Here is a 27,667-nt window from a genome sequence, read left to right as displayed (position 1 = left end):
CTTATGTATTACCCAAAGTTCACATCATAACAACAGTAATTGAAAATTATTGATGGTGTGATTGATTCACATGACCAGATCCAGCAGCCAGGTTAGTAATCTGTTGCCACCCAACAGTAGCCCAGTGAACCACCTCCTATTGCCATCCTCCTTTGATTAGCCGGCCAGGCACAATCTCACATGTGCCTCAAGCCATAAGGCCGGCTAATGAAAAGAGGAGCTTGAGATGTCATCAGGTAAAAGTCGATTCACAGGGCTCGCATCCAACAGCCACAGATTACTGATCCAGGTGTCCGACAAGGTCCTGAAAATCGATTTGCACCAACCTTTAATTGCAATGCATGTGAAGAACATGGCAATGTCTAACAATTAAAAGTTATTTCTCATCACACCTTGAACTTGAGAATGAAGGGGCCGCAGCTCTGCTTTCTGTGAATGTGGCCATTCTGTAGTTCCTTGTACAACCAATGGCACAACCAACAGCAGGAGAGTCTTTGAAAGGAAAGCAGCACTTTGGCCTCTTCATTCTAATGCTAAGAAAATGCCACCAATGAAAAAATGATGGCATATTCTATCAATACGTTATCACTTTGTATGATGGAAATATCCTTCTAACTTGGTTAATGGTGGTCCACCATTAGCCGAGTAGGATATATACCTACAGGGTAACCAGCTATCTCAGTAATCAGAAGTAGTTTTCTTCTATCTGGAGGGGAACAAGTTTGCACACCGCCAACTCTAAAGAATTGGTGGTCAAATAGCTCACAGCATTTTGGTGCTCTTGCCTAAGCTATCAATAAACAAGGCTCAATATTAATGTTTTTTTAAAGATCTTTTCAGAAACAAAAACATGCATCCCTCTTTCTACATTCTTCTACATTAGACCATAATGAGTAAAGCATAGATAGCTTTCATGAAAATGGTGTTCAAACTATGACACGTCCAAGTTCCTTCTGCGTATTTTCTTTATGGTTTCTAGCATGTTTCCTTTTAGACCATTATTAGGACTAATCCAAGCATTATTTTTTAACATTTCAAAGGATATTTAGCTAAAATGGTTTGTTCTAATGTATTTGTAGTTGAACATAGTCATTCTCCTAGGGTAATAATTTCAACATATTTCATTTTGAAGAGTCATTTAGGGCAAAAGACAGGCTCTTCAAAAACTGCTGAGTAGATTATCTGGGTTCATTATTGCAAATCTAAATAAGCCTTGGAGAACTAGAGAGAAGAATGGTGAACTTCAGTGCACATCATAAATAAAGTCATATTAAAGTTCTAAAAAACCAAGCTGTGAAAAAAAACTCTGTACAACACCAGAACTTTACATTTTCATGTATAGATGCTTTAAAGACATCCTCCATATCGCACAAACTGAAGCTCTAAAGTGAAAAAAATAAAAGCCCTTTAAATAGGTGCCTCTTAGCAATGGAAAAACTTCAAAACGCAAATACATAATCATGTTATTACAAGGAAAACGACCTCATAAATATTAAAATGTATCACATTATATAACATAAATATCATTCAAGTCATATTTTTTGAAGGCTTTCACTTATGTAGTTTGACCTCCCTGCCAGCAATTTCGTCTGATCCCAAATGTCACAGCTGCGTGTGGCAGCGGCGATGATATATGTGCTTTCTTTGGACTAGTATAAAGAGATATGTGATATCCACACATGTATATTAATAAGCCAAGCGTGCTGACGTTGGGCGTGCCTCGGCAAGGTTGGCCACAAAAAAGGAAAAAAGTGAAGTAAAAATAAGGATCAGGCTGTATTATATTGCATTCTGTACACAGTCAACATTTATACAGTGGAACAACTTTACTCTGACATATATTCATCCCGAACGTTGGATAACCTGATACTTGTGTCCACAGATGTGCATTACAAATTTCGCTAAAGAATATTAGGTACAAAGGCCGATTTAGGATATTTACTCTTATTAACAATGAAAAATAAAATCCAATATTTCTGTTAAGATGTAAGTTTGTTTTGCTGTTTTGCTTTTTTCCTTTTTGAAGTACAAAGGCTCCTAATGAAACCACCAGCTCAGATGTGAACACAGCGGAAAGGAATTTTATAGTCTGTATAATAAAAACAATTAAAATAAGAAGTCTTCTGAAATAGACTGTAAGCATAGTAAGTAACATAACTAATAAAGGGATTGTCTGGAACATCCGAAGCAGATCACATCTACAAAGCCGCACTGCTGAGAAAGCCATGATATCGGATCAGCTATTATTGTACAATCTGCATTAGAAATCCTAACCAATGATTGTCCATCGGTCACTCTTTGTCCTCACATGTGATATTTTATTACAATTCAGTTTATTCATTCACCACAACCAGGGTATTAATGTAACTCATGAACTGCGGTTTCCCTGCGATCCTCTGCGAGTGGCATTGTTTCATTCAACTCGTGTGACAGATCTAAGTGGTACTTAAGCACAAGTTAGCAGCTCTTGAGTCTCTTGGACAAGACTCTTAACCCTGGGTCAACAATACGCTGGAAAGAAGCAGGAGCTCATTTGTACAGAGACTGAAAGTAAATTCACTGCTGTTTTACAAGTGCAACATTTCCTTTAAAAAATAAAAACGGGTTTTTTTTTCTGGAGTTTCTTTTTAAAAATAAACTCTACTTTTTCCGCTTTTCCCAGGTCCAGCACTCACCACTGTCGACAGTAAAGCAGCCAATCAGCGGCCTCAGCAGCTCGCGCTCTCAACTCAGGCAGAGCCACTGAGCTCACTTATTGGCTGCCATCACATCAGCGCTGCAGGCAATAACAGACACTGAGATCAGCGGCAGAGACTCAGCGCTGGACCCAGGGGGAGGAATAAAAGCCCCGCCGGGGGAGGAATAAAAGCCCCGCCGGGGGACACAGGGTTTCCAAAGTTTAAGTTAAATATAAACTAACTGGAATAAGCAGAATCTATACATATTTGTGTAAAAAAAATATGTATAACCCCCTGTACAGTATATGGGGGTATATTAACATTTTCACCTCATCAATGATTTTCTCCATTCTGAAATGAACTATTCGAATTCCAGAGGTGAAGAATCTGCTGGTTCTGAGTAAATATTGGATATTTCTATATATGTAAGTCAATTACAGACGCTTACAGCCTTCTTTTGGCTAAAACAATAGCAATCATTTCAAGATATTCAACACAGCCGGTGATTGTATCGCATATTAAAGCGGGTTCACACTGCATTCCAGTTCTATGGTCAGTGTACAGTGGTGCTTGAAAGTTTCTGCCTAAATGTCGCCTAAAACTACATCAGATTTTCATACAAGTCCTGAAAGTAGATGAAGAGAGCAAAATCTAACTAATAGGTGACAAAATATTAGACTTTAACTTTTAAAATGAGGAAAAATGATCAAATATAATGTCTGAGTGGCAAAAGTATATGACCCTTGTTTCGGTATCTGTGATTAACCCTTTTTGAAGCATTAAACGTTTCTAGTAATTGTTGATTAGTTGTACACATTGGCTTGGAGTAATTTTAGCCCATTCCTCCCTAAAAAAAATAGCTTCCACTTTTTTCTGTTAGGCTACGTTCACATTTGCGGTGTGCGCCGCAGCGTCGGGCGCCGCAGCGTCGCCGCATGCGTCATGCGCCCCTATATTTAACATGGGGGCGCATGAACATGCGGTGCACTTGCGTTTTGCGCCGCATGCGTCACTGCGGCGCCCGCGTCCGGGCGCAGAGGACGCAGCAAGTTGCATTTTTGCTGCGTCCAAAATCAATAGAAAAAAGGACGCATGCGGCGCAAAACGCAGCGTTGTGCATGCGTTTTGCCGCGTTTTTGTTTGCGTTGTGCGTTGCGGCGCCGACGCTGCGGCGCACAACGCAAATGTGAATGTAGCCTTAGTGAGCTTTCTCCCATAAAATGCTTGTTCCAGCGCTCCCCTCACATCAGTTCTACCGGGAAAAAAAGTCTGGACTTTGACTTTTCCATTTCTGAACTTTAACCTTATTTTTCATTGAATATTGTTTTACTGTATGGCCCAGGTTCTCCTGAGATTCAGTTAAAGGACAGAAGTTCTTACGTTTTCCTTTAGAATTTGTTCTTAAAATTCAAAATTCTGGCCCAGAAGTAGCAAAACAGATTCAAACCATGATACTAACACCACCATTTATCACAGACCGTATGAGATTTTTATGTTGTAATGCTTCTCATTTAAGCAAATAATTTCGATTTTGGTCTCATTCATCCACTAAATATTGTTCAAATAGCCTTCTGGCTTTTCTAGATGATCTTTAGCAAACTGCAGATTGCCAGTAATGTTCTTTCTCATTGTAATCAGGCCGTGCATACCTTTGCTGTTCAGTGTCCTAATCATGTGGACTCATGAACTTTAACATTAGCTAATGTGAGAGAGGCCTTTAGATGCTTAGATGTTTACCTTGAGTTCCTTTGTGACTTTGCAGACTATTATTCACCTTGCTCTTGTGTGATCTTTATTGGTTGACCACTCGTCTAGAAAGTAAAAATTGTCTTGAATATCCTTCATTTGTACACAATCTGTTTAACTTTGTATTGTTTGCGTCCAAACTCTTTACAGATTGTTTTGCAACGTTATCTAGCCTGATGAGCATAAAGAACTCTCCTTCTGAGGCACTCAAAAATCTCCTTTGTTCATGTCATGATATACTTCCATAAACATAAGTCATGTAGATTAAAAATTGATAGATCCCTGTTCTTTAAATAAACAAAGGTTGTCTACTTCCAGCTGATTGTGATCCCATTGATTGAAAACAACAAACTAATTTCACCTTTATCTGCTAATCCTAAAGGTTCACATACTTTTGTCACTCAGAAACATGTGATATCAGACAATTTTCCACATTAAAAAACTTGCAAAGTCTAATATTTTTTACTCGTTTATTTAGTTCACTTTGTTTTCAGGACTTTATGTCTTATATAGTTTTAGATCAAATTTGTGTAGAAATATGGAAAATTCTGTAGGGTGCACATATTTTCAAGCATCACTGTACATGCTAGAAAATACTCCTGACATATATGTGTGTGTAATGTGTCTATAAACTAGAAGAGCCAATCACATTCTATGTTGAATACATTAGTCCTATATAATTCGGTGGCCAAAATAGAGCATTCACTAAATGTGAAATGTATATCTTTTTTAGGTTGTATAAATAATAAATAGATAAGTATAATATATTGAATTGCAATAAATATGTCTGTGGCTGTTCCATTGCCTATGGAGGCTAATAAATAAATAACTGGCGAGTTTTGCTTTAACACTGGGCATGGATCAATGGACATAAATATAACAGACCATCTTGTGCTATATATAATAACTACCGGTATGTTAAAAGTCTGAAATCTCACTCCTTGGCAATAGATGGCAGCATATTCCTTTTGCTGGATACAGATAACAACTGTGAGTGATTCTACTATATTTATCACTGTTAGTAATAAAAGTTAATTTATTGTTGAATGATACTCCTGCCATTCATTTTGCAGAAGACTATCTGTCGAGAACGGGCTTTTGAAACCAATAGCTGATAGGAGATCAGAGTGACTTGTCGTCCCCTGGTGACTGCTCGGAGACTGACTCCAATTAAAAGTACACACAAAGCACGTTTGGCTTAAATAAAGTTCTTTGAGAGAAATGAAGGCCGTATGTTCTCTGCTGTCATTACATTTGTTAGGAATATCATCGCAATGTGGAAGCAGTTAGCCACAGATTGGGAGTTTAGATAGATTTAATCATCACCGGACAGGATATTTATATCGGTTGATTTATTAACCATTTTTTAACAAGAAGACACTTTCATCCATGCAAGAGATTATTCTCTTAGTGATTACTTCCTTATCACTTGGAGTATAAGTTAGTTGTGTTTATTTGCATTGCTAGATCACCATGGCTTACATCTTTTTAAAGGAACACAACGCATAGAATCTGATCTAAAAACAGGAAAGGAGAAGAATTGGACCGGATTCTCCATTACTTTTTGACAGGTGGAGGGGGCATAACTATAAGGTCACGTTCACACGTTCAGCATTTGGTCAGTATTTTACATCAGTATGTGTAAGCCAAAACCAGGAGAGGAACAATCAGAGGAAAAGTATAATAGAAACACATCACCACTTCTGTAATTATCACCCACTCCTGGTTTTGGCTTACAAATACTGATGTAAAATACTGACCAAATACTGCTAGTGTAAACGTTGCCTATAGGTTACAAAGGTACAAGACGCACCGAGCTTAAAAGAGGTGAAATGTCCCTCTGCCACATAAGAAAGACAACTGGTTTGGTTGTTACAGATTTTGCATCAATTTCCCTGACGATACAAGTTAGGTCTCTATCTATAACATTTATCAATGTGGTACAATACAGGTCACAACTCCTGAACAAAGTGGTCACAGTTATTTGTAAACCACCAAACGTCTAAGACTTACAATATCAAAACAAATAATGAGTGATAGTTTGGAGCTCAATTACATGACATCGCCGGAAACCTTTAATTCGAATGATTAATTTAATCTTCTGAAATTTGAAAAAAGTAGAAAAATCAAACAAAGCACGTTTTTATAGATTCATCCTCCCTATCGACATAACATTACTCCACAAATTGTGGGAGACACCTTATTTTATCGAAACATGTAAGTTTAAGTTTGTGGAATTAATGGCGCTATATGATTGAGTAAAATAAATAAATTAAAAAAATGACCACTTTCAACGTTCTTATGCAAACTGAAAAGATGGCAACTTTCAGATATCACCATTAAGGTTTGTTTGTTTTTTCTGAAAACCAGCAAAGAGAAATCAGCATGTCAATCAATGGCTGCCGAAGCTTTTATCCCATCCTCAAGCACTTCTCCTGTACAAGTCCCCTCTTGGCGTACATTGATAGCAGACGGCATGGGGAAGTAGATAAATGGACAGAAGCCAAACTTCAGCTTGCCTTGAATGATAACTTAAAGAGCATGTTCTGGTCATTTATTGACAATTATCCTATCACTCCTGTCACAGAATGTGAGGCGAACAAAGAGGCAGGAACTTGATTTACCACTAAAATGACAGCTGTAATATGCGGCCTTGAAGCCAGAGAGTAAAACAAATGAATTCATTATGTAAAATTAAATGTATGGATGTGGATGACATATACGGAATATACAAGAGGTTTAAATAGAATTTAAATCGTAAAATAAAGTGAAATATTTTAATATATACAGTATATATATATATATATATATATATACATACATATATATATATATATATATATATATAGCTCTATCTTTTATATATAATTGTATTTGATTATTATTTCCCAATATCAATTGAATTAATTTAATTGAATGTTGTTGGCTTTTTGGAAGCAAGAATGTGTTATATTAGATTTTGCCATCCCAAACAATAAATTGTTAGCTTATTAATAAATGCTGGTATTTAAAAAAATCTAAACATTAGCAAATATATATAATAGCATTTATTTTCTAAGTGAAAATAATTGTGTGCCTTTAAGCATTTGATTAGAGTGACTGCTGGTCTGTGAGCCAACATTCCTTAAATCTCAAGCTCTGTAACCTGACATTTATTGTGTGCTGATTGGCCTCTGTCAGTTCTATGGGTTGTAAATTCTCTTTGTAAATCTATGTGTTAACAGCTTTCAGACTGGCAGCATGAAGACTGTAGTAGTCTAGCTGACAATGGTTTAATCCTCTGCACTTAGTAAGTATATTAGGTCAGTTACCTCTATTTAGATGTCACAAAAAATGACTTTACCTGAAGGTAATACAAGAGTAGAACCTAAGATTTAAAAAAATATATATTAATAATTTCTATTAATTATAAATTATATATTTGTTTTTGTTTTCCATACATCTTACATTTCACAACAATATAAAATGGCTGATGTATAGAAAATGTACCTATAGGCAGGGCCATATTTGCCACTAGGCACTGGAGGTCCAAGTACTAAAGCTTCGGGTTGCAGAGGGCATCACTGGGTGTCGGGTTGCAGAGGGTGGCACAATTAGATTTATATATATATATATATATATATATATATATATATATATATATATATATATATATATATATATATATATATAAATCACACTGAAGGCATCAAAACTATGAATTAACACATGTGGAATTATATACTTAACAAAAAAGTGTAAAACATCTGAAAATATGTCTTATATGCTAGGTTCTTCAAAGTAGCCACCTTTTGTTTTGATGACTGCTTTGCACACTCTTGGCATTCTCTTGATGAGCTTCAAGAGGTAGTCACCGGAAATGGTCTTCCAACAATCTTGAAGGAGTTCCCAGAGATGCTTAGCACTTGTTGGCCCTTTTGCCTTCACTCTGCAGTCCAGCTCACCCCAAACCATCTCAATTGGGTTCAGGTCTGGTGATTGTGGAGGCCGTGTCATCTGGTGTAGCACCCCATCACTCTCTTTCTTGGCCAATTAGCCCTCACACAGCCTGGAGGTGTGTTTGGGGTCATTGTCCTGTTGAAAAATAAATGATGGTCCAACTAAATGCAAACTGGATGGAGTAGCATGCCGCTGCAAGATGCTGTGGTAGCCATGCTGGTTCAGTATGCTTTCAATTTTGAATAAATCCCCAACAGTGTCACCAGCAAAGCACCCCCACACTATCACACCTCCTCCTCCATGCTTCACGGTGGGAACAAGGCATGTAGAGTCCATCCGTTCACCTTTTCTGTGTCGCACAAAGACATGGTGATTGGAACCAAAGATCTCAAATTTGGACTCATCAGACCAAAGCACAGATTTCCACTGGTATAATGTCCATTCCTTGTGTTCTTTAGCCCAAACAAGTCTCTTCTGCTTGTTGCCTGTCCTTAGCAGTGGTTTTCTAGCAGCTATTTTACCATGAAGGCCTGCTGCACAAAGTCTCCTCTTAACAGTTGTTGTAGAGATGTGTCTGCTGCTAGAACTCTGTGTGGCATTGACCTGGTCTCTAATCTGAGCTGCTGTTAACCTGCGATTTCTGAGGCTGGTGACTCGGATAAACTTATCCTCAGAAGCAGAGGTGACTCTTGGTCTTCCTTTTCTGGGGCGGTCCTCATGTGAGCCAGTTTCTTTGTAGCGCTTGCTGGTTTTTACAACTGCACTTGGGGACACTTTCAAAGTTTTCCCAATTTTTCAGACTGACTGACCTTCATTTCTTAAAGTAATGATGGCCACTCGTTTTTCTTTACTTAGCTGCTTTTTTCTTGCCATAATACAAATTCAAACAGTCTATTCAGTAGGACTATCAGCTGTGTATCCACCAGACTTCTGCACAACACAACTGATGGTCCCAACCCCTTTTATAAGGCAAGAAATCCCACTTATTAAACCTGACAGGGCACACCTGTGAAGTAAAAACCATTCCCGGTGACTACCTCTTGAAGCTCATCAAGAGAATGCCAAGAGTGTGCAAAGCAGTCATCAAAGCAAAAGGTGGCTACTTTGAAGAACCTAGAATATAATACATAATTTCAGTTGTTTCACACTTTTTCGTTAAGTATATAATTCCACATGTGTTAATTCATAGTTTTGATGTCTTCAGTGTGAATGTACAATTTTCATAGTCATGAAAATACAGAAAAATCTTTAAATGAGAAGGTGTGTCCAAACTTTTGATCTGTACTGTATATATATATATATATGTAGCAAAAAGAAAAAACTGAGCGGCACTGCCCCAAGGACCAAGGAAAACCGACTGCGGACTCTGCGTGGGAAACACAAATGGAAGGCTCCTTATTGCAAAATCAAGTGTGACCCCGGTGCTCCTCAACAGAAACAAAGTCCATGTATAAATGTTGTAGATGAGATAAAGTAATGAGGGCACTCACCGGTCTTCTGTAAAATCACTTCTTTATTTAGAACGTAACATCCAGAGTAAAGGCAGCGGCCGGGGGAGAGAGAGGGAGCAGGGGTGGACGACGGCCGTTTCGCGCTTGTCCTGCGCTTCTACGGGTCGATTAGTGTTCAGGGCTGGCAGCAGATATAGTGCACCGGACTGGACACCTCCCACCGCTCAGTCCCTCCCACCAACCGGAAACTACACTAAGCACACACTTAAAAAACATTAAAAGGACAATGTTAAAAACAAACAATAGTGGAGTATACACATTACGGGAAATACATTACAGCCGAAAATAAATGTATTATACAGAAAGAATTCAAACATGCCGCGCTCAGCAGAAACCAATCCTATCAATTCAATGGACCAGAAACTCCTACGCCGCCTACAGGAAGATGGACATATCAACCCTGTCATTGAAGCCAAGCGGACCCATGGCGCCGCTGCGCAGGATCCACCTGGCTTCACACCTCAAGAGGAGATTATCCAAATCGCCACCCTGAATAGGCAGGACAACCTTCTCAATGCCAGCAAAGGTAAGGCAATCGGTCCTGCCTCCATGTTTCTCCTTCATGTGAGTGATGAGACGCGGGACCCCTTTGCCGGACACTACAGACCTGCAGTGTTCCCGAAAACGAATATACATCGGCCGTATGGTTTTGCCGATGTAAAAATACCTGCAGGGGCAAAAAACAATATACACTATGTGGTCAGTCTTACAGGTAATGAAATCATTGACCATATGGGATATGGGTCCTATCTGGAGATATCGATCTGTGAGATGTTGCGGACAACAAGGGCAATGGCCGCACCTGAAATTCCCCTTAAGAGATACCCCTTTAAGCCAATTAGTACTAGGTTTAACTACCCGATTTCTTACTAATTTGTCCCGCAATCTGACACTCCTCCTGTTGGCTATAAGTGGGCCTCTAACAGCTATATCGGTTAGGTCTTTATCTCTTTCTAAAAGGTGCCAATTCTTTTTAATTGCCAGTCTAATTTGCTGATCCATGTTACCAAATTTAAAACAGAAGTTAAATCTTCTATTGTTCTCTTTTTTATGTGTTTGGTGTGGAGGCGGTTTATTAACCTTAGGTATTATCCTTTCATTCGTTACTCTAGCTAGGGCTGATGTTAACACGCTCTCCGGGTAACCTCTATTTCTGAATCTCACCCTCATTTCCTCTGCTTGACGAGCGAACCCTTCATCAGTATTGTTCACCCTACTGGTCCTCAAAAATTGGCTGTATGGCACAGCCCGTTTGGTGTGCAGGGGGTGATAGCTGTTGTAGTGCATGAGTGTATTTACTGCAACCGGTTTTCGGAAAAGGGAGGTGCATATCCTACCATCTTTAATTTCTGCCAGGACATCTAAAAACTCTAAACGTTCACCTCCGAACACCGATGTAAAGGTCATATTAAGATCATTAATGCCATTTAGGTATGTCACAAACTGATCAAAGGTTCCCTTAGGGCCATCCCAAATTATTACAATATCGTCGACATATCTACGGAAGTATTTGATATGCTGTAGAAATATGTTGTCATCTGAGTACACGTATCTTTCTTCAAAAAATCCAAGGAACAAATTCGCAAAAGTGCAAGCTACCGGGGTCCCCATCGCAGTGCCCTCTAGCTGTAAGTACCAATCCTCAAGAAAAGTGAAGACATTGTGAGTCAAAATGAATTTCAGACCTTCACAAACAAAATTAATGAAATTATCACTTTTATCTGTTGTTTTCAAGATAGTATTAATGGTATTAACCCCAGCTGTTTGTGGGATCCTGGTATAGAGGCTTTCAACGTCAATCGACGCCAATGAAAAGCCATCCTGCCAATCAAATCCTTGTAAACTATCCAGAAAAGAATTGGTATCACCCCCTGCACACCAAACGGGCTGTGCCATACAGCCAATTTTTGAGGACCAGTAGGGTGAACAATACTGATGAAGGGTTCGCTCGTCAAGCAGAGGAAATGAGGGTGAGATTCAGAAATAGAGGTTACCCGGAGAGCGTGTTAACATCAGCCCTAGCTAGAGTAACGAATGAAAGGATAATACCTAAGGTTAATAAACCGCCTCCACACCAAACACATAAAAAAGAGAACAATAGAAGATTTAACTTCTGTTTTAAATTTGGTAACATGGATCAGCAAATTAGACTGGCAATTAAAAAGAATTGGCACCTTTTAGAAAGAGATAAAGACCTAACCGATATAGCTGTTAGAGGCCCACTTATAGCCAACAGGAGGAGTGTCAGATTGCGGGACAAATTAGTAAGAAATCGGGTAGTTAAACCTAGTACTAATTGGCTTAAAGGGGTATCTCTTAAGGGGAATTTCAGGTGCGGCCATTGCCCTTGTTGTCCGCAACATCTCACAGATCGATATCTCCAGATAGGACCCATATCCCATATGGTCAATGATTTCATTACCTGTAAGACTGACCACATAGTGTATATTGTTTTTTGCCCCTGCAGGTATTTTTACATCGGCAAAACCATACGGCCGATGTATATTCGTTTTCGGGAACATTGCAGGTCTGTAGTGTCCGGCAAAGGGGTCCCGCGTCTCATCACTCACATGAAGGAGAAACATGGAGGCAGGACCGATTGCCTTACCTTTGCTGGCATTGAGAAGGTTGTCCTGCCTATTCAGGGTGGCGATTTGGATAATCTCCTCTTGAGGTGTGAAGCCAGGTGGATCCTGCGCAGCGGCGCCATGGGTCCGCTTGGCTTCAATGACAGGGTTGATATGTCCATCTTCCTGTAGGCGGCGTAGGAGTTTCTGGTCCATTGAATTGATAGGATTGGTTTCTGCTGAGCGCGGCATGTTTGAATTCTTTCTGTATAATACATTTATTTTCGGCTGTAATGTATTTCCCGTAATGTGTATACTCCACTATTGTTTGTTTTTAACATTGTCCTTTTAATGTTTTTTAAGTGTGTGCTTAGTGTAGTTTCCGGTTGGTGGGAGGGACTGAGCGGTGGGAGGTGTCCAGTCCGGTGCACTATATCTGCTGCCAGCCCTGAACACTAATCGACCCGTAGAAGCGCAGGACAAGCGCGAAACGGCCGTCGTCCACCCCTGCTCCCTCTCTCTCCCCCGGCCGCTGCCTTTACTCTGGATGTTACGTTCTAAATAAAGAAGTGATTTTACAGAAGACCGGTGAGTGCCCTCATTACTTTATCTCATCTACAACATTTATATATATATATATGCCCTCTGCCTGAACTGTCACTGAAGAGACCCGGAAGACAAGGCACATGGCGGTGGAATGGGGACAGGTGAATATCGCAAGTGCCGGGGGCCTGAGCCAGTGGTGAGTCCGGGACCTGGCCCCCACAGGACGCCGGTGTCCCCACCTGCTCAGGACACTGGCACCTGGCCAAGTGAGTATGTCATTTTTTTTATAATCGCAGCAGCATATGGGGCATATTATTCTATGGAGCATCTTATTGGGCCATCAACCTTTATGGAGCAGTAAATGGGGCATATGATTCTATGGAGCATCTTTTGGTCCCATTCTTAACCTTTGTGCAGCATTATATGGGGCATATTTTTTGTATGGAGCATCTTATGGGGCTCCTGATTCAATATAGATATTCAAAAAGATTTAACCTACTGATGTATCAACAAATTTTACTTTTATTGGTATCTATTTTTATTTTTGAAATTTACTAGTAGCTACTGCATTTCCCACCCTAGGCCTATACTCGAGTCAATACGTTTTCCCAGTTTTTTGTGGCAAAATTAGGGGTCTCAGCTTATACTCGAGTATATACGGTAATTATCATGTTTTTATTTATGTTAGGAGCATTAAAGGGAATGTTCAGGTTTGTAATAACTTCTGACTTCTGAATTTTCACAGTGCGCACTGCACGCTGTCAGGATTCTCTCATGCTGGCAATTTACATACATTCAGTAATGCGCTAACTAGACATGTGTGGCCTCACTCAATGAAAATTAACTGAGTTAGGCCGGGCACGTCTAGTCGGAATGCGGTCAGAAGTATACAAATCACATGCTTGTGCTGACTTGACTGTCCAACGGCAAGGGAGAATCCTAAAAGTGTGCAGTGCATTACCTGTGAGAATTCAGAAGCTGCGATGTCAGGATTCAGCTCTGCAGGTTCCAGTAGTCATCACATGGACACTTCACTCATATGCGACTTTCACACTTATGGTCCGGTGACAACGAGCTTCTCTTCTGCTTCTCTCAGTTTTTCACTGAACATTGAGAGCATTGAGGAGAGGAGCTCGTGGGTACATGACTAAGTGTGCAAATCACATATGTCCTTGGGAAGGGGGGGGCACCAAAATGAATTCTTTACCAGGGTGCCATAAACCCTAGATACACCTCTGCCAGTATGCTACTGTGATCACCGGGTCCGGTGGAGGGAGGTTTGTGCACAGTGCAGCACAGGCAGTAAGGCAGGGACAGAGGGTGTGCACAGAGAGAATGGAGACCCAGAGACTGCCCGTCCCAGTCTATGCCATAGCCTGGAGCCCTCATTATCGTAGGAATATGTCAGTTAATAAATTGTTTTTCTAAAGCTTTATGTTGTAGATTTAGGTCAGAGAGGGATGGTTAGGGATGAGCTAGCAAGGTGCAGGGACAGGTAGTGATGGCTACTTGCGGACATGTGCGGCACTTGCGGTGAGACAAAAAAACACTGCTAGCAGCGTTTTTTTTTTCATTGCTGCAAGTACCGCATTTGCTGGATCGCGGCAAAACCGCAAGTGCCGCACATGTAGGCAAGTCCAGTAGGGAATGAATGAGGCTGTAAGTGATCCGTTATGCGGCAGATGAGGAAAAACTGCTGGATCTGCTACAAAAGGCTACTTTCACATCATCGATTTTTGCCAAATTCACTGCCGATAGTGATGACACTATGAACTCACCAATGGGGGAGGCAGCAATAAAAGTGCCTAGGGCAGCATACACTCTAACTGCGGCCCTGTACACAGTGGTAATACGATTTATGCGTAGCACTACCACCATGTAGGAAACATATGCAAAACATGAAAAACATCTGTTACATATATACAGAGGTTAGGGGGACCAGGCATTACCCTGTCACATCCCCTACATATGGAACATATGGAATACCCTTATCTCAGTCACCATTAATTTGAGACAGTGTTCTGCACAGAACGGTCTGCCTGATCAAAAATGACTATAGGGATAATTATTGGAAGGTTCTATTAATTTAAAAAAACATGAAAAGTCTTTCAGTGTGTTGTGCTATTAAATGGGATGCTGGTTAGATGTCTATGGTGAGTAGTAAGGTCACTGTGACCTCAGTAAGACTAGGTTGTGTTAAAGAAATTGAAAGGGATTGGATAAAGCCTGCTAAAGGTGTTACTACAGCCAACATTGGACTAGCCCTAATACTAGGAAAGCCATTTGTATCTTTGATGGAGCAGGAATGAGTTTAAATTTTATTTTGAAATGATCCTGTGGATTAAACCTACATCATTATCATCTGTTGGCTTACTACTGTTATTGTTACTATTTCTGTTGCTTTTACGTCTTACTTACAGTTTTTATTACTCTGCAGTTTTTTCTTAGCTCCATTTACAAAATAGTTTCCTTTACCACATTTAGGGTCTTTTTGTGTATTCGAGTAATACATTTCTGTCTGGGTCAAAAAAGACACAGACGGATCACTGAGTTTGGCCAAAACCATTGAAATCCAATTTTTACAGTCTGACCCAGAGGCCTGCCAAGCCACCATCATGTAAAAATTTTCACACGCTATTCAAGAAGCTAAAAGCTAAAGAGTGAAGTGGGAACAAGCGGTCGTACAGCAAATGTCTGTGAACATTCAGAGTAAATATAATGATCATTTTAAATTGAAAACAGAACTTTCAAGAAGTGGAAAATCCTAGATGACAGATTGCTCAGGAATATAATTATAACTTTTACAAATGTTTGGCACACTTTTCTGTGTGTATTTGAATAATGTGAAATGAAACACTTATACTGTGTGTACAGCAAGGATTCTGCAAACAGTTCATACAGTTATGTGATGTTAGGTGGAGCAGACATCAATTTCCCTAGTAGTTAATCTGGTATTTTCCGACATCGGGGGTAAATGTACGTTGATGTTGGACTCCCCCTGTTTGGTGCAGGCTCTGGCGCTGAGCCCCCACCTTTCCAGGGCACATGTCAGCTGATCTATACAGCTGACATGTGCCCACAACAGCTGCGTGTGGAATCGTAATCCACCTGTGGCTGTTAACCCGTTAAATGCCGCCGTCAATTTCTGACAGCGGCATTTAACAGCAAGCACGGCGGAAATCCCACCCATTGGTGACCCTGTCACATGATTGCGGGTCACTAATGGGTTGGCATGACAACCAGAGGTCTCCAGAAGACCTCTATGGTTGTCAGTGCTGGACTGCTGGGAGTGCCGCTCAGTGGTCGGCGCTCATAGCAAGCGAGCAATTCTGCTACATATTTGCGATCTGATCAACACCTGTGTGTAGAAGAGCCGTGCTGATTATGGCAGCTTCTAGTCTACCATTTAGACTATTGAAGAAAAAGTTAAAAAAAAATGTTTTTAAAAATATAAAAAAAATAAAAAAATATAAAATTTCAAATCACCCACCTTTCGCCCCAATCAAAATAAAACAATAAAAAAATCAAACATACACATATTTGGTATCGCCAGGTTCAGAATTGCTCAATCTATCAACATAAAAAAAGAATTAACCTGATCGCTAAATGGCGTAGTGAGAAAAAAGTAAAAACGCCAGAATTAAAAAAAAATAAGCCCTTACTCTACCCAAGATCATGAAAAATGGAGATGCTACGGGTCTTGGAAAATGACGCAATTTTTATTTTTTTAACAAATTAGATCAAAAAGAACCTAGACATATTTGGTGTCTATGAACATGTAATGACCTGGAGAATCATAATGGCAGGTCAGTTTTAGCATTTAGTAAACATGGTAAAAAAAAACTGTGGGATTGTACTCTTTTTTGCAATTTCACCGCACTTGGAATTGTTTTCCCATGTTCCAGTACACTATATTTTAACTCTAATGATGCCATTCAAAAGTACAAATCATCCCGCAAAAAGCTCTTACATGACCATTTTGACAGAAAAATAAAAAAGTAATGGCTGTGGGAAGAAGGGGAGCAAAAAACAAAAGCACAAAAAGGAAAATACCCACGGGGTTAAGTGGTTAAAGGGGTTGTCCACTTCTAAAAAATAAATATCTTTAAAGAGTTATTTTCAAGTTGTCCATTATATTTCAAATTGATATTGATACATTATTATTAACTTTAACATGTGAACAACAACTCAATCCAAAAATCACTTATTATGCATACCTCCTACACCAGGCTCTTTGTTCCCCAGAGTCAGAGTATAGGAAGAGATCAAATATGAATATGATAGAACATGATAGAGGTGAGAAAGAAAGGAAGAGAAAATAAGAAAAGACTAGGTAGCAAGAAGGAGGTATCTTGGGAGCTAACTCATCTGATTGGAATGTAGTGATCAATCCCCTATGTACACTATGTAAGATAAAAGTTGTCATTGCAGGAGGATGACATCAGGTAGAAAAAGCAAGTCATTTGCCAACTTGCTGATTTTCTTGCTGTCTAATTAAAACAATTTAATAATATGAGAATAGTCCTTTAAATGTGTTTGTAATAGAAATATATTTAGCTTTCTAATTGTGATTCCTTTAATTTCCAAAGGTACCACAAACTTCAGCTATTAGTGCTGTCTTAGGTCCCTGCAGCTCCACAAAGGGGAGCATTTCCAATCTCATAATGTCACAGTAAATGACAATCATTTTTCTAAAATGTGCTGTCATATAGATATGTAAATTGATATACTGACACATTTTGCCTGTAAGGAAAGATATTATTGATGCTTGCAATCAGAGAAAATCCTATCAGACAGCGGCACATTCTGTGGATCACTTTTAAAGTACGTTCCTCTTAGGCTACTTTCACACTTGCGTCTTATGGCGTACGTCGCAATGCGTCGTTTTAGAGAAAAAATGCATCCTGCAAAGTTGTCTGCAGGATGCGTTTTTTTCTCCATAGACTTGCATTAGCGACGCATTGCGACATATGGCCAAACGTCACATCCGTCGTGCGACGGATGCGTCGTGTTTTGGCGGCCGCGATGCACAAAAAAAGTTGAATGTAACTTTTTTTGTCCGTCAGTTCCGCTTTTTCCGACCGCGCATGCGCGGCCGGAACTCCGCCCCCTCCTCCCCGCTCATCACACTGGGCAGCGGATGCGTCGTAAGACTGCATCCGCTGCCCACGTTTTGCTAAATTTAGCACAACGTCCGTCGGTACGTCGGGCCGACGGTTTGCGAAGGCCCCGTACCGACGGATGTGTGAAAGAAGCCTTATGCAGCAGGTTCTGAGTTTGAGTCCTGGCAGAGATTTTGGTGAAAGCAAAGGCTGCCAATTAATTAAATCAGTGGCGTAACTTGAAGTTCGTGGGCCCCACTGCAAAATCTTCATCAGGGCCCAAAAATATCACCTATAACTAATACTATTGGTATTCTGAAATGAGCCAAAAGGTCTGGGTGCAAATGGAAACCCTGCACCCTCCATAGTTATGGCCCTAAATTAATAAAAAAAGGAAAGGCTTCCACAGAACAATGCTAAAGTTCGGGGAGTGGCGGTTGCCCAATAGCCTAACACAAAAGAACACAGTGGTGTCCTGTGTAGATTATAATGCTGACCTGGGTAAAAGAAGGACCCGGAAAAAAACAGCAATTACAGATCAGCAATGGACCCTGACATTTGCCTGCCCTTGCTGGGTGCTAATCCTGACCCTCCAATAGAACCCTCTTAAGACTACAATCAGGTTTCCAAGGATGAAGCTATGTGCACACGTTGAGTATTTGCAGCAGAGTTTTCTGCAGCAAAAACCAGAATGTTGGCAGGAAAAACAGTTTAAATACCCAGTTATGGCACATTTTTACTTACATTTTTTTTTTCAAAATTCATTTGAAAGAGTGAAAAATGCTGGGAAAACACTGAAAGAATTGACATGCGGCAAATTTGAAAAACGCTTTGGCTGTTCAAATCCGCAAGGAAAAAATGAGCAGCATTTGCATGGAATTCAGAAATCTCATTTACTAAAAAGGTAGTGTGTGAACAAATCCTTACCCTACAATTTTATGAATGAATTTCAGATTAATAACAGAATGTATCAGCAAGCATAAATTAGCATGTTCCTTTTTGAGCAATAATCATTTTCTTTTTCTTAGCTCCAGGCTAGAGGATCACTTTATTGTATCAGTGTAGGTATAATTTAACTGAAAGCCTTATAAACTATTATTTAGCATAAAACAAAGCCCAGGTACATTCATTTTTTTACGATTTCCAAAACTCTTCAATTCGAGCAAGTTGTTTTTCTTTTGAAACTTCCGGGTTTCCCCCCATAGCAATGTGAGCCTGCAGCGCATGCATTCCTGAAGTCTAGTCCTATAAAACCGTGATGTTAACCAGAAAGGGGAAACCATGTGCGAGGAGATTAATTTATCTCCTGGGAATAAAGACACATTAATAACTGAGATAATGTTTTCCTACATGCTGGAATCAAATGTGCCTTTTCAATTCTTTATTAGCAAACACATGAGGGGAAAATTATCTCACACTCATCCATAATGCCTAATTGTTGAGAAAGTCTCTGACTTCTATTGCACAAACATTATAGAGGACTCGTTCCCATTACTTCTAAATGAAAATGAGCAGGAATTTTCATAAGCCATAAAAGCATGGTTGGCATACATGTTACGTACCCAGGGAGAATGTTTGCTTTGTCCGCCTCATGCTGTTTTTCCTTAGAACAAGTTGAATTGTGCTAGCGATTAACGAATAACGCATTCATTTTTGAATCTGTGAGAAATGAAACATTAACAAACCTCTATAATATTTTTGGCCAAGTGATATCAGACACTCCCGGACTCTTGTTTCTTTTTCGCCTTTTTCATTTTATCTGTTCCAAAATGACCTTTTTTGTTTTATGAATTTTACTTCTCGATTTTGCAGTCAGTAATTTTGTACACCTATACCTATAATCTGATTTAGTAGTCTAAATAAGTATTAAAATGAGCAATTCAGACTCACCAATTATATCGTCAAATTTAGCATTATCACTACTTTATGTAGACGATTTTATTTTTATTTAAGAATTATGAAAAATAAAAATTAGCTTCTACGGAACAAAATAGTAAAAAAAAAATCTATCAGTCTATAAAATAATTGGTAGCATATTTCTCTAAAGGAGACATCTAAATCTAAAATAAAGCCAAGTATTACCGTAGTCTATCACCACTTATTTATATTGGTTTAAGCAATGTCACAGAGCACCGAGTTTTTTTTAAATCATTTTTCAGAGGTATATTCAGTCAGCAGGTAAGAAACCATAGTATGCCCCCAAAAAGCTGAATAAAATATTAAAGGATATAACAAAAAATTGGCTAATTTCCAATAACCATCCAATCCATACTGTGCTATAATAAGCATAAATGACCAACCAGTGTCCAGAAAATCTAGAAGCGTGCAGCGGTCATGTTCATTCGGCACTTCACAAACTAATTCACATTTAGAGCATTTTTTATGTCTTTTTTAATTCTACCAGCAGAACTCATTGTGAAGTGTTTTTTTGTGCGCTTTGATGTGACTGTTGCTTTTATACATAGGCCACATTTGCTGTAATAAAAGTGTAATAAGATGAAAAATGGCCTCTGGGGTCCTTCTATGACTTGTATAAATCAGAGGGTGGAATTATTAGCTCATGCAACCCCATAGTCACTCCCACTAATGTTACCGTAACTACTGGGACTATGGGGGCAGCCATATATTTTAACAATTGCAGCATTCATTTGTAAAATAAACAGCGAAAAAGAAATGGCTCAGATATTAACCCTATCAGACAACTTTTTTTTTTTTTTACACATTTCACTGAGACGTTATTATAACCATTTCTAACAGCGGGTTTTCTTGTTAGATATGTGGCGAAATAAAGCAATTTCCAAACTGCAGAGACAGGGAGTAATGCCCCACCAAAGATGACTGGCGTGGCCAGCACACGGGCGATTGCTTGTATACAAAGTCTAATCCCTGTTTTATAGAACACAAAGCTTCGTGATTATCACAGCGGGGGACGTGTATAGCCATTGTACAAAAAAACTATAACATTGTGAAATACCAGAAAAGTTTCATCATGAACTACGGCACTTTTTAACCAATATGTTAATTAGGGATCCAGACGTTATAAAGTATAGAAAACTATTGGAAGCAGCAAACAGTTTTTATAGTCGAGCTCATGTTTCCGAGCTTATATCTTGTGGCTGCGAGAAATCTGCGCCATCTTTGTTTCCAGACTTGGCATAAAACATGACCCCCAGAGCATTTATTTTAAAATAGAACTTCCAACATAATTTAGAGTCTTTCACATTCACTGGCAAGAAAGTAAAGTATCCTACTTAAAGGTTTCCAAATCAACAGAAATTAAGTCGTTAGCAACTGTTTCTGTAATGCAAAAAACATGCAAGAAGTAGAAAATGGACTAAATGGTCAATAAAAGTAATTCTGTATTTCAAAGGTTATTTAGGGAACCGATGAGCAATGCATATTCACATGGCGAAGCAAGCAATGCACTAACAATACATAATGCCTTTTATGTTGTATATATGGACATATACCGTGGAGGGTATAAATCTTCACCATTTTCCAATTGCGTTCCTTGTCATAGATACATGCACACAACAAAAACTCATTAACGTATATCCGAGCATTTCAATTACAGTCTTTGCTAAAACTACATATATACAAGTATAAACCTATCTCCGTAGCCAAATAGTAGCACTAGAGTGATGAATTAATGTAATATTGTCATCACTTGATGGCTTTCCAAAAGTGACATCAACCCAGTCCTCCTGTGCTAAAGCTGTGGCACATAAACCAAAGAGCACCATGTGCGATGCCAGAAGTGGTGTACATCACACCGCCGCCGGTCTCTGAAGCAGTGGAAAGATATTGTCTAGGGTAATAACTCATGCATTGCCAGCAGGCAGTCTGACAGATGGATTTCATGTCCAAATGTATGGCCACCTGTAGACTTATGGACAAAGAGAACTGGTGCTCTTTTTTGAACATTTGGGTTGGGCCACTTACTTCCGGTAAATGCAAATCTCATGGTACAGCATACCGTGATTTTCAAGAAAACTGAATCCTCCAATTTAGTGTCAGTTCAGAAATAATCTTTCATGTTTCAGCATGCATGATCGTCACCCAGCAAATATGCATTTATTACCTATCCTGTTGAAACTGCACTAACTAGGGCATGAACCCCTTCCTGACATCTGACATCCAACTACGGTGCTTGTTGGAGCAGGTCAGAAGATGAGCCCTCACTATACCCAGCAGATGGCAAGTTCCAATCACTACTAGTAATCCCTTAGATGCCTCTGTCCATCTTTGGCTGTGGCATTTAAAGTGTACGGTCCCGGGGTCACACCATTCTGGGCATCAATCGTCCACTTCCTGCTGCAAGGCAATCACTATGGCTTCCATGGTGCTACTCTTGTGAAGCCCAGGAATCTGTGATATTAGTTATAAACTGCAATATTATTACCGTATATTGAAGTTTACATAACAGGTTAAAGAAAAAGACTAAAGAAAGAATATGTAGGGTTAAAAAAAGTATGTTTTTAATGAGGACATTAAAAACATAAAACAGCAAAATTTTTCGATATTGCTGCATAAAATCTATCAAAATGTTAAATTATTTAAATGTGTAATTTAAAGCTACAATTCGCTTCGCAAAAAATATAAGCCTCCATATGACCAAGTAATGATTGTTTGAAGAAGGGGGGAAAAAACAAAAAATGCAAAAATGAAAATTGTTTGTAACGGGCTAAGCAAAAAATGATTACAAATTCAGTGTTAGTATTTCTTGATCACCATGAACTTTATATAATGCTTGAATGAATATTAAACACATACAGAAATTAATGAGGGTGTCCTTACTTTTTAACATGCTGCAAACCATAAAATATCAAACATTGGACCGAGTTGCTTGTTCTAAATAGCATCTGTGTTAATTAAAATCTGATATTTCATATTATCATACTAATCGGATTATTTTGCTGTTATACCTGTTACAAGCTGATGATAGATTTGTTTAAAAGGAAGGGCATCAATAAATGTTATACAGCGTATTTCTTGTGAAACAGAGAGCTCTCCTAAAAGGCAGCACAAAGCAATAAACAACATGTTAGCATGTTGATAAGAAGATAGATTTCCAGTGAGCGGTCTGCGAGTTCAATGCCTGACTCCAGGGAACAAAGAGAGAAGCTGTCTCTTCAACTCTGCAAACTAGCTTAATTCTGTATCCTGAGATCTGAACTCTGCACCTCTCAATTGATTCAATAACAGGGAAAACTGTCCCTTTTATGCCCTGTACGTCAGAAAGATACGATGGCTTTAATATATTGTATGTCCACCTAAATGCTGCTTTACACTATCATGGATTATTCTGCTGTTACACTAAATCTGGAAGCCACAATGTAATAAAAAGCATTAGTTGAAGATACATAAAAGACAAATAGACAATTATCTATAGATATGAAATAGTATAATACGTTTTTGATAACTTTTGTATTATAGAAGAGCCTGAGGGGTTTTAGGGTATGTTCCCACGGTCCAACCCGCAGCTGTTACAGCATAGTGGATGGGATTTCATGAAATTTCATCTCCACTATGTGTGCACGGACGTCTCCGGCAACCCTGCATAAACAGACATGCGGTGCGTCTTTCCAGACTGCACCATGTCTATTTATCTTGCGAGTCTCCACAAGACAAATATCACCGTCCAATTTATTGGAAGTGGTGATTTCGCACGGTTCAATGAACGCATACGGAATCACCTGCATTCAAAAGCCGGCAGTGCTTTGAACGGAGCGGACATGTGCTGCGTCCAGAGCACTGCAGGCTACTGACCATGGGAACATACCCGTAGAGGCTCTGTTACATGGGCTGATGATCTCGGAACTTGTGTTCGTGTGAATGCTCATTAATTGCTTAGTCTAAAGACCTCAATAGATGAGGCAAAGCTCATTTATCATTGATCGCATCTATTATGCACTCAGAAAAATTATAGTAGGCCGCCAGAACATCAGAACACTTCCTTCCATAAACAGGTAATGTACTGCCAACAACAATGAATATGGCGGAAGTAAGCGACCTCAAGAACAATCAGTACGAGCCCCTCACGAACATTGAGAATTAAAGTAAACACTGGTCTCTTAGATCATCGACACTCATTATGGGCCATGGACAATGACCCTAAGACAGGCAACATGACTGAATATTTCTACACCTGAAGATCATAAGATTTGTCCCGTCAACTACATGCTGAGGATTGCACGTAGGAGCGGAGAGCACAGGCTGGTGATGATTGTGTTAGGCCTGAACCGTGACACTTGACAGGATGATTTATATGTAGCAGGAGGGAAGTCAGCTGACCCACTGGATGTTCCAGAGGCACAGAACACCTAGTTGCTTCAAATGGTAGTTCAAGGAGAGAGAGGAAGGCATGAAAATCCAGCGTCCAGAATCATACGTAAAAAATCCATTACTTTTATTGAAAAGTCATTAAAAAGTTTGCATCTACATCACCTAAATGAACATTCATTGTTATTTAAGTGGTGTAGCTGTGATTGTTTTATTGACTTTCATACCTTCCACTCTCTCTCCTTGACAGGATGAATGTTTCATGGATGTTGACTGTATAAGAGCCTTTCCTTTATAGAGGCACCACCTGATTAGACACTATGAGGAAATGATGGTCATCTGCTATTACACATGGAAACAATAGGCTTCATTCAGCAATCAACTTGTACCAGTTTATGTGTCTCCTACAGATATCTACATTTTATACAGTTATAACTGGCTGTAGGATTACAGATTCTTTATTTTCTTTTTATTCACAGATATTTCTTAATTGGACCCATGGACTAATGGTTCCCATAGACCATGAACAGGTGTCTGACAAAAGCTAATTCGGGCAACAACAGTTCCTCCTAACCTCCCCATACACATGCATATTTGGTTTCGCCAAGCATGCTTGTATTTTCAATGGGGAGAGGGGAGTAGTCCACTCTATAAAAACATTTTTAAATGGAATACTGGTCCTACCAAATGTCATGCCGGTAACTCGCACACCTTCTCAGCACCGTTCTACTCACAGTCACCTCTCTGCTTCTCCTCATGTCAGGCTGTCTCACTGAGATGCCTCTTGTAGCACCCCCTGCACTGCATTTTCCTGTTGTCACCAACTGGCTATAGGCAGGCACAGCCAATTTCTGCAGGAATTTAACCATTCTGTGTCCTGCAAAGTTTAGCTGGCCTGGCCTATTCCATACTGGCAGCTCCTCCCTCCACTCCTTTCCTCAGCTTTGGTTCCAGTTTGCAGTTTGCATTTAGTTCCCAGTCAATTTGTTTTGTTGTTTGCCCCTATTGTTACCGAACCGGCTTGTCTTCTCAATTGGTCTGATCTCTTCACTTCTGACCCCGACTATGTATTCTGATCCTGTGCTGCACACGCAGACCTAAGACTGTCTGATTACATCTCTGCCTGTGCCCTCTGTACCTCATATCCCTGCCTTGACTCATTGGTCAGCTGCTGCAGGTCCGGGCACTGCCCCAGTGTGGCACCTGGTGGCAATCCTAATGGCCCAAACCTATCCTCACCATTAAAGGCTCTAGTGAAGAACAGGTAGTAACTTAAACACGATACTCCAATGTAAGCTCAGTCAGTGATGCAGTTGGTCCACACCCACTGCCGTCACACCAAAATTGGCAGTTTCAGAAACTTTAATTTGTATGATGGCCTTTAGAATTGTGAGTAATTTCATGCTGTGTATCATTCTCTTCTATGGAGATACTGTATATGACCAGTTCTAATTGAGGCTGTCAGTGACATAAGAGTATTTTAGAGATTAATTATACCAATGTCAGAAATTCAAAAGTGACTTACTTCCCAGAGGTGTTGAGTGTTCCTCAGAGCTCCTGCTTGAACTTTGTCTGGAGACACATTGACACCTTGAAAGGGCCCTATCCACGTGCCCTGTTGAATTCTTTGAGCTGCACAGATACCATATGCCAGACCGGGCACAGTACTAGTACACAGACACACTTCTCGTGGAAGATCCCGTAACCACTCAGGTATCTCAGGAGGAGGAGCCACCGATGCCGTGCTGCTGGTGCCCACAAGACGTCGCAGAGAATGCAAGGGCCCATGCATGGGGCATTCTCCATTCCGATTATCTGCACACATGTCGCACCCTAGGTTGAAAAGATAAAAACATGTTTATATATCCTCAAATGCCAATCATTTCTGTTTTTAAGCATGCTTTCTAATAGTTAAGCTAATAAGGACCAAGCCTAGGTAATGGGACATCTGGACAATCTGTAGCATCTGTGCCGTATCAAATAAAAATATATAATATATAATAGGTTCAATAGTTCAAAGTGATCTAATATACAGTATATTATAGTTTCTTTTTTTTTCTTTTCACTTGTAACTAAATGGAATTTTTGGTTTTAAGGATAAAACTATCACTGGTCATAAGAATCGTTTACCCAAAACAAACATGTTTTGGATTTCGGAGTACTCCATTTCCTATACACTGTGAAATTGTTCATCTTCAGCCATTGCAGTGTATAACACTATGAAACAAGTTTACTTTATATAACCAGTAGGTGATGAGCAATATGTTGGCCTTAACTAACATGACATTGTGCCACTGTTAAATTCCTGGCACCTGGAGAAGGTGGAATCATTTTTTGGATGGGTCAGAATAACATATTCAGCTTTCTCTTTGTCCTCTCGCTCCTCTCACAGTGGTCCAAGTGGCTGCTGACACCTCTGTAATGTTATATAACAATTATATAGGGTTGCCAATGTTCTCTAAAAATAGGACACTTTTATCCAGTGTCCATGAAAAAAACTTAGATTTGTCTGTGATTTTTTTTTCATTTGGACTATCTTTCTGCACAATATTGTGATTGTAATTAGCATCATTGTACAGATCATATTAACAGGGGGTGGACATATCATGGTGCAATCTGGGCAGCTGCACAGGGGCCCAAAATGTAAGAGGACCCACTACCACCAAATCAGATGGATTTGTGCATAATGAGCTATTGGACTGCATAGGGCCCATATATTGCTCTTTTACAGGGGCCCTCCTTGGATTGTGTCCGCCAGTAGTTATTAATGTGCTCATATTAGTATTCTGAGCTATTGGCGTATGTTATATATAATCTTTATGATTTACTATGGTTTTCCAAAGTGTCCATAAAAAATGTATTTGTCATTGCTTTTCGAAAAAAAAAAAATCTAGAAAAAGGATAAAAATGGGTTGGCAGCCCTGTATTAGTCTTACTTCGTTGCCGGCAATTTTTCACTTGAGTGGCAGAAGAGAGGCGCTGTCATGAGTAAACGACTGACAGCATTTGAAGCTTTGTTTAATGGATCCCATGAAAGATGCTGCTACTTATTAAAAATGAATGGCCATCCCTGAAAGTATAATGAGTGACAGAAAATGTTTGTGGAAAATACCTCTGAGAGACCAGGCCATACAGTTTGGACTTTGTTGGCCAAACGCTTTTTTGGAAGGCACTCTATTCCTCCTGCCATTACCACGTACAGTACGAAAAGGTAAGTATGCTCCTGTCAGACTCCAGTGGCTGAGCTTAATGCTCTTACAGAGGACTTTTACTGTATTTTATTCTTTAAAATTGAA

At 39.5% G+C, this 27,667-nt stretch overlaps 1 protein-coding gene across 1 annotated transcript in view; it reads right to left on the bottom strand.

Annotated features, from left to right (window-relative positions):
- Positions 1–27,667, bottom strand: part of PRDM6 (PR/SET domain 6) — a 164,039-nt gene that overhangs the window by 111,886 nt on the left and 24,486 nt on the right. Inside the window, exon 3 of the mRNA XM_077280806.1 lies at positions 25,897–26,204. Within this exon, the coding sequence (XP_077136921.1) occupies positions 25,897–26,204 (308 nt within the window). The remainder of the gene's footprint in view (positions 1–25,896; positions 26,205–27,667) is intronic.

Source organism: Ranitomeya variabilis, chromosome 1 (assembly GCF_051348905.1).
Source record: "Ranitomeya variabilis isolate aRanVar5 chromosome 1, aRanVar5.hap1, whole genome shotgun sequence".
NCBI classification, from domain to species: Eukaryota; Metazoa; Chordata; class Amphibia; order Anura; family Dendrobatidae; genus Ranitomeya; species Ranitomeya variabilis.
Note: the sequence above shows the minus strand (reverse complement) of the source record. Positions and strands in the feature narration are given on the sequence as shown.